This window comes from Tribolium madens, unplaced genomic scaffold, assembly GCF_015345945.1.
Source record: "Tribolium madens isolate multiple individuals breed KSU strain unplaced genomic scaffold, Tmad_KSU_1.1 Scaffold_1;HRSCAF=32;Tcas5.2_LG8, whole genome shotgun sequence".
In the NCBI taxonomy this organism is placed as follows: domain Eukaryota; kingdom Metazoa; phylum Arthropoda; class Insecta; order Coleoptera; family Tenebrionidae; genus Tribolium; species Tribolium madens.
This window is the reverse complement of record NW_025400984.1, coordinates 9,924,015-9,931,901: the sequence shown is the minus strand read 5'-3', so window position 1 is coordinate 9,931,901 and position 7,887 is coordinate 9,924,015. Positions and strand designations below refer to the sequence as shown.

The 7,887-nt window shown below is 27.8% G+C and overlaps 1 protein-coding gene across 1 annotated transcript in view; it reads left to right on the top strand.

Annotated features, from left to right (window-relative positions):
- The first annotated feature begins 1,876 nt into the window (after positions 1 to 1,876).
- The window catches only part of LOC123016228 (estradiol 17-beta-dehydrogenase 11), a 9,762-nt gene continuing 3,751 nt past the window's right edge, over positions 1,877 to 7,887 (top strand). The window contains exons 1-2 of the mRNA XM_044416490.1: positions 1,877 to 2,035; positions 5,073 to 5,368. Coding sequence (XP_044272425.1) covers positions 5,128 to 5,368 — 241 coding nt within the window. The 5' untranslated portion in view covers positions 1,877 to 2,035; positions 5,073 to 5,127. The remainder of the gene's footprint in view (positions 2,036 to 5,072; positions 5,369 to 7,887) is intronic.

Sequence of the window (7,887 nt, the reverse complement as noted above, 5' to 3'; positions counted from 1 at the left end):
TAAATAATCACATTTATTTATATCAATTAATTAAAAAATAAAATTATATAAAAATATTGTCAATAGCAAAATAGAACAATTATTTTTAACATGTAAAACGATAATGACAATAAATAAATAAAAACTATGTAAAATACTGTAATAAAACACGAAAACGCAAAAAAAAAACAGTAACGACAATATAACATATAAAACTAATTCTTGTTTATAGATGTTCAAAACAACAAAAAGCTGAATTTTCTTTCAAAAAATAGTTATTTATTATACAAGACTATAAACATCTTTATCGTAGTGTATAATATCTATTTCGTTTAATTTTGTACTGACTTACCAGAATTTTTTGAATATAGCCAGTAGATAAAAATTACTTTATTTCACTAGACGGTAAAACACCACTTTATCTACTGAAACTAGATGATAAAAGCACTCTTTAACATTAAGTACAAAATAAAATAGTAAATTAATTTATTGATTGAGATAGCTGTAAGGTAATAAAAATATTGGCAATAACAAAGTAGAACAATTATTTTTAACAAGTAAAACGATAATGACAATAAATTAAATAAAAACTACTGTAAAATACTGTAATAAAACGAAAAAATAAAACAGTAATGACAATATAAAACTAGAAAATAAAAAACTCGCCATAGGATTCTTGTTTATAGATTTTCAGAACAACAAAAAAAGCTGAATTTACTTTCAAATCATGTAGACTTATTTCTTCAGTAAAAAATGAACATTTAACACTCCTATTAACTTTTTAACTCGTGGCCAAAATAACGAGAAAAATAAAAAAATTGTTTATTTTTATTTGAGAAAAACTATGCTTAAAAATAGCAAAAAAAATGATATTTAATGTTACAAAAACAATACAAAAAAAAATTCAATGTTACCAACTTAATTTCAAAACTTGCTGGAAAATCTGTTAATTATTACCCGAACAAAAAAATGAGGCAAGGTTGAGATTATAAGTGTAAAGCAGACCTTAGATCAATTTGATGTTCCTGTCATTTTGACATTTTGGAGATTTTGAAATGTTATATTTGACCTTAAAGCCTGCTTTAGAGTAAATTTTCAAAAAATGTCAATCAAAAACTAAAGTCCCAATTTTTTTGTCCGGCATAGTACTGAAACTTTTAAATTCGTGGCCAACATAACGAGAAAAATAAAAGTTACTCATCTAGTTATTTTTTGTTTGTTGTTTAAAATAATAAGAATGTTATGTTATGTCAATATCATACAATAAATAATTATATTTATTTAACTATGTATATCAATATTAATTAAAAAATATAATAATAAATTAATTTGTTGATTGAGATAGCTTTAAGATAACAACGATATTGGCAATAACAAAGTAGAACAATTATTTAACAAGTAAAGCGATAATGACAATAAATTAAATAAAAACTACTGTAAAAACACAAAAACGCAAAAATAAAACAGTAATGAGAATATAAAATATAAAACTAGAATAAAAGAAAAAAGAATAAAAAACTCGCCAAGGATTCTTGTTTATAGATTTTTAGAACAACAAAAAAAGCTGAATTCAAACTGTAAAAAATTAACAGTTAACACGTCTATCCTCTTTTTCATTTTTTTCCTCTGGAAGGTAACTAACGCAATAAAATTTAATCCACAAAAAGCATTTTTAGAACTTTGGACGTTCAAATTTCAGCAGAAAATCTCGCTGAGCTAATCATCCAAGAAAACCGACTAATTACCACCTGACCCACTCCTAATTACTCAATTCGTATCAGAAATTGAATAATATCCTGATCATATAACTCAAAATTAAAACAAATCGATGCGGTCGGTAGTAGGGACACCGTGCCCCTCTTGCACCTGTTTGGTCATGCGCAGACGCCTTGCGCCCCGACGCCAACCCATTGACCACCACACTACGCCAAATACTTTGTTTACAGACAAGAACACCAGTTTCTAAACTATAGTGAATGTGAAACCACTGTGGATAGTTCTTCACGTCCATCAACAACTATTTTTCTTTCCACACACTATGGACTATTGACTCCAGGTTAGAGCAATCATCCTGATTTAATAAAAAATACCCCTAATAATTTTTGGGGGAAAAACCGGTTCCAATTTTTTTGTTTTTTTGTTTTTTCAAAAACCGATCGATGAAATAACTGGACCGGTACATTCACTTGCAATTTCGCTTTGGAATGGTATTTTGTAGTGTAATTCTTAGGTTAGATAATACTCGAAGGATGTCAAGGATAATTCTAGCCGTAACGAAGTTACCTTTCATAAATCTGGATTCGGCTGAAGGAAAATTTACAAAATTGTGTGAAAAATTAATTATACAGTCCTTTTTTTTAAGATAATCATCGATTTGTTTGCTAAAAGAGTAGCAATTTATGAAAAATAAAGTAATTAAAATGCAACAAACGAAGTGAAACGTTACTATCTTTCAGTTTAAATTTTAATGAGTGGTCAGACTTAAAAAAACAATTTGAATATTGCAGAGGTCAAAATTTGATTATTTTATTCTAATTGCAAGTTTTATTGTTATTTTCATAAATAAAATATTTGTTGTGTTACAAAATTATTACTTATTTCGTTAAATTAATTTCAAAATCGTCAACCTCCAATAGTGAATTTTATTGCTCTAGGGTCGAATAACTTTCCTTTTATTGCCTTTGATCTTTGGTTAACTTTTTCAATGGTAAATAGGTAAATTACATGTTTAATATACCAACAAAATAATCATTCTTAATTATGAAAAATTAAAAAAAAAATGATTCACAATTTTTAATAATTTTAATAATAAATCTTTAAATTTGCCTCCCTATTTTTCCCTAAATTTACTATTTAGAAAAAAAATGGTAAAATAGCCCTTAGATATGTGTATTTAATGTCACTGATGTTTCTGTCATTTTGACATTTTGGAGGTTTAATGTCAAATTTGACGTTAAAACCTGTTTTAGAGTGAAGTGTCAGTCAAAAACTTAAAGTTCCAATTTTTTTGTCCGGCATGGTACAGTTGGAGACAAAATACTTTGGTCGTCACTTTTCTGACATTTTAATGTAATTCAAGCTTTAACGTTAAAATAAATGACAATTTCAAATTGATGACAGCTATTATATTTTTCTATCAAAAATATGTACAACTTGTCAACCATGATTGACAGTAGCTAAAAATAAAGTTAACAGTCCTAAAGCATGCTTTACAATTTAATGTCACTCAAGTGACATTGACGACCAAAGTATTTTGTCTCCAACTGTACCTAGTGAAACTTTTAAATTCGTGGCCAACATAACGAGAAAAATTTAAAAAATTGATTATTTTTATTTGAAAAAAAAATTGAGGAAAAATAAAAAATTATTTTGAATGTTGTATTTACAACAATTACAAATAAAATTATTCAGTGTTGCTAATTTAATTTCAAACCTTGATAGAAAAATATGTTAATTATTATACATATGTACCATGCCGGACAAAAAAATGAGACAAAGTTGACAATACAGGGAGAGGTAAGATACCAAGAACATGGAAGAAAATGTTAAAAAAATTCTATCTATAAAAATTTTGAAGTTATGAGAGTTTAAATTTTCACTTTGACTCTATTTATTTCTGTTGGAAAAATACTTTTCCAAGTTCTTTTGCTACAAGCTATTAGAAGAGGAAACAATGAAGCTGTAGCCTAAATTGTATCTCTGTTTAATGTTATTTGTGGCTTTTATTGGCAAAATTTTTGTATCTTTACTAAATAATTATAAAAAAAACATATACAAGATAATCAGTATCATTAAATAGACATAAAAAAATGCCAAATGTCAAAAAATAAATGTCAAAATTTTTTGACAAATAGAATTTCTTAGACATTTTTTCCATGTTCCTGGTATCTTATCGTACTTGAAATTTTTCTCTGGGGCGCGAGTTCTGGCGCACCCTGTATATGTGTAAAACGGTCTTTAGATAGTAACCTCAGTGTCAATTTGATGTTCCTGTCATTCTAATGTTTGGAGGTTGTTAAAAGTCAAATTGACGTTAAAGCCTGTTTTACAGTGAGTTTTCAATTTTCAAATTTTGACAAGTAAATCTTAAATTTCCCGCGCCATTTTTATTAAAACTGTAGACAGAAATTGTAAAACGGCTTTTAAATACTCTAGTTATCTCACTTTCAATTTAATGCCACTGATGTTTCTGTCATTTTGACATTTTGTAGGTTTTGAAATGTCAAATTTGACATTAAAGCCTGCTTTACAATGATTTTTCAAAAATTCACTGACTAACAAAAATTCTATTGGCAACATTGAATCTTTCTAACCGCTTAAAAAATATCTCAACATTGTGAAAAAAAATTGAAAAATTAGCCTCAAAAATAGCAAAAAATTATTTTTAAAACAGTACAAATAAAAAATAAAAATGGGCCAAGATTGACATTATAAATGTAAAACAGCCCTTATAGATAGATTTCAATTCGATGTTCCTGTCATTTTGACGTTTTGGAGGTTGTGAAAAATCAAATTTGACGTTAAGGTCTGCTTTAGAGTGAATTATTGTATTTATTAAAACTTTAACTGAAAGAAAAAAAAAACTCAAAAATAAAAATTTCCAGGACTTGAAATTAACAAATTTTTCAATAATTAAAAAAAAATCATTCAGTCTATTTTTAGTGATTTTTTGTAGTGTTATTTTCCTATTTGTTGAATAAATAAAAAAACGCAATTTGCAACTTCATTTCTTTTCGTCAATATAATTCAAGGTCGCACCAATTACCACGTTTCAGTCAGTTAAGGTCATCTTTCCAACAATTGCCAAGCCGGTTTCCTGGTAATAAAATTAATCATTTCTTTAGAATTCCTACTGGTACCTTGCATACTCATTTGTATCACTTACATAAACAATGCGAATGTAACAGCAATTAAACTTCACTTAAAAGTCACAAAAAATGATGAAAAATATTTAAAAAGTTCATTTCTGGCCAGTTTTGTTGCATCAAAGCATGCAACTCGCCACCGAATCTAGGCCAAACTCAAACGAGTGCATTTCTTCATTTTCTTATATAATCTCTTGTGTTAAAAAATATTCCATTTTCTCTTTACAGATCTTTGGCGCGGCCTTGAAAATGCCCCAAATCTAGTCAACAGTGTGCCTTAAAAATGGCCAAGGCCGATTTATTAAAGTCCTTAATGGACGTTGTGGGATTTCTGGTGTTATGTTTAGTCGTGATTGTGAAATCAGTGGTAAAATCATTACTCCCCGCCTCTTATCAACACTTTAAAAAACTCAAAGGGGAGATTATTCTTATCACTGGCGGGGGTGGCGGTTTGGGACGGTTACTAGCCTTGAGGTTGGCACGATTGGACGCCATCGTCGTCCTCTGGGACGTCAACGTCAAAGGTATAATTTTTAAATTTCTTTAATTTTTAAATATCCCGCCAAATTGACTTTCACGATTTCTTCTTCTCCATGGTCACGAGGGTCAAATGACGTCACAATTTAGATAATTATCAGACCGGAAAACGCTAATGCTGCTTGGCTAAGACTTTGCAAACAAAATTTAATAAAAATTGGCAAAAATTGGCCACTTTCTCACTTAACTTTCTTTCATTTTTGATTAAATTATAGATGGGAGAAAATATTGTGACATTTTTCGTTTGTTTATGTGCACACTGCGATGAAAATTATAATTTAAAGAGAGTGAGGGGGGCTGTGACACGATTTTCTTTTATTTATTGTTGTTTCAACAATGTAAAATTTTTTTTTGCTTATTTATAAATAAATTAAAAATAATATATTAAATAATATATATTAATAAATATATTAAAAATAAATTATAAATGTTACACAGTAAGAGAGGGGGTTTTTAATTTGTTTTTAATTTAATGTTAATGCATTATTCTTGTAGTCAAATTGACGAAACATTCATTAATAAGTGATAAAAACCAGTTTTCTAAGAATAAACAAAGGTTGTTTACAGGTTTTATTATCACTAACCTTACAAAGAAAATTGCAACGAATTTGACCATTAAATAAAAAAAACGCAATTTTCAAGGCCAACTCCTTTTTTCCTTATTTGACTTTTGACGTCAACTGGTCATTGACTCCGTTACCAACCTACAAGTTCCAAAAAATAAAGCCAAGTGATTTGAAGTGTTATTCGTTTTTTTCGCAATAAAAAATTACAAGCTTCAACTTCTTAACTAATCCGGTTTATAATTAATTCGGAAATTTTGTGAAACCAGTTTTCGTGAGGAGACTAAAGTCAATCGCTCCTAATTTATAAATTTTTACCTTTGAACTTGACTTTAAATTTAAATAGGCTAATGAGGCGTAATAACTGTAAATTTTGAATTTTAATTAATTAGCCTACTTGGCAATAAAAATCAGATCAAAATCGTGAATATAAAAATTTGAAAATTAGAAAGTCTATAATCGCATTTTTAATTATTGACTCGCTCATAATGTTTATTTTTATCCTTGGTTAGTTTTCACCTAGACATCAATTTAGATCCATTACCACGTCCTAAACTAATGATTTGTTTAGGTCAAAGTTGGTTGACGTTATATGAAATTGTATCAATTAATTTTTTACAGTGATGACGGAGAAGTGCGATTTAATTTATGGAAAATTATTCAGTCAAATTACGAAAGCAAATTCCACAAGACTCTTAAAGCAAAATCACACATCGTTGATTTTCCCTTTGAAAAAGAAAAGAAAATATGTAAAATGGAGCCTCAGGGGACACTTTCTTCAATTTTGTCACTTAAAACCGAACAGATTTTTGTAAAAATAGCAAAATCGTTCATAAATGCGGAAATCTTCGATAAATTATAACCCGAGGCTTTGAACCTACTTAGAACCAGTCGTGAGATTGATTAGTTAATTCTGACCTTTACCAAAATAGAAATATTCAAAGTGAATTTTTTGATGTGATGGAGAGAAAAGTCGCTTTCTTTGGTTTTATCACTGTTATCAACACTTTCTGTTTGAATAGATTATTCCAATCAATTTGCAATATCCTGAAACGATTGTTGTGTTGAGAAACAGTTTTTAAATCAAATTGCAATAAAAACAAACTTAGCAAAGTACAAAAAAATATTTTTTTATAAAGTGAGTTACAAAATACTACAAGCTAATAAAAATAATTATAATTTTCTAATTAGGAAGAACATGCATCGTTTATTTTTTGCAAAATCAGAACAAAAATTAATGCCAACAAATCATTTGACAAAGAAACTAGTGTGTTCTTAAATCAGATAAGAATAATTTAAAAGTGTTTAAGAAAAGAAATTTATCCAGAAAAATAATTTTAAAATTCGGTATTTCCGGTTATCCCGGAAGTGAGTATCAACTGCATTGTTTTAAATAGAAATGTATCTATTTTATTGTATTCTTGGATTATTCCAGTTACGCTTTTGATGAGCTTTCCTTTTCAAAATATTTAGTCTTTTATGAAAATTTTTGAATTTGCACCGTCCTCTTCAAAAATCGATAACTTGGACATTTTTAATTATTTTAAAATCGTATTTGGGCATGTGAAAGAGGAAAGTCAGATTTTTCCTTTGGTGTATTCATAAATGAAAGGAATAATTAACAAACCCCCAAAATTTAAGGTTACCTGAATGGGACCTGAATGAAGGAAAAAATTTAATTCTGCTTATAAATATTTGTTTAAATTTTTAATAATAATAATAATAATAAAGGTCTTTATTAAGTATGGAACCAAGCGGTTTTATTTTTAATCATTTGTCTCCAGAAAATGATAATTAATATAAATTAAAGTAGTATAAAAAATGTGATCGTATTTTCAGAACGAAATTTTGTTTTGTTTTTGAGTTATGCCATTTTTTTTTGTCAAAATTGCAATTTATGTGAAAAATTTTTTTTCAAAAAATTAAATATAAAGTAGATAGTT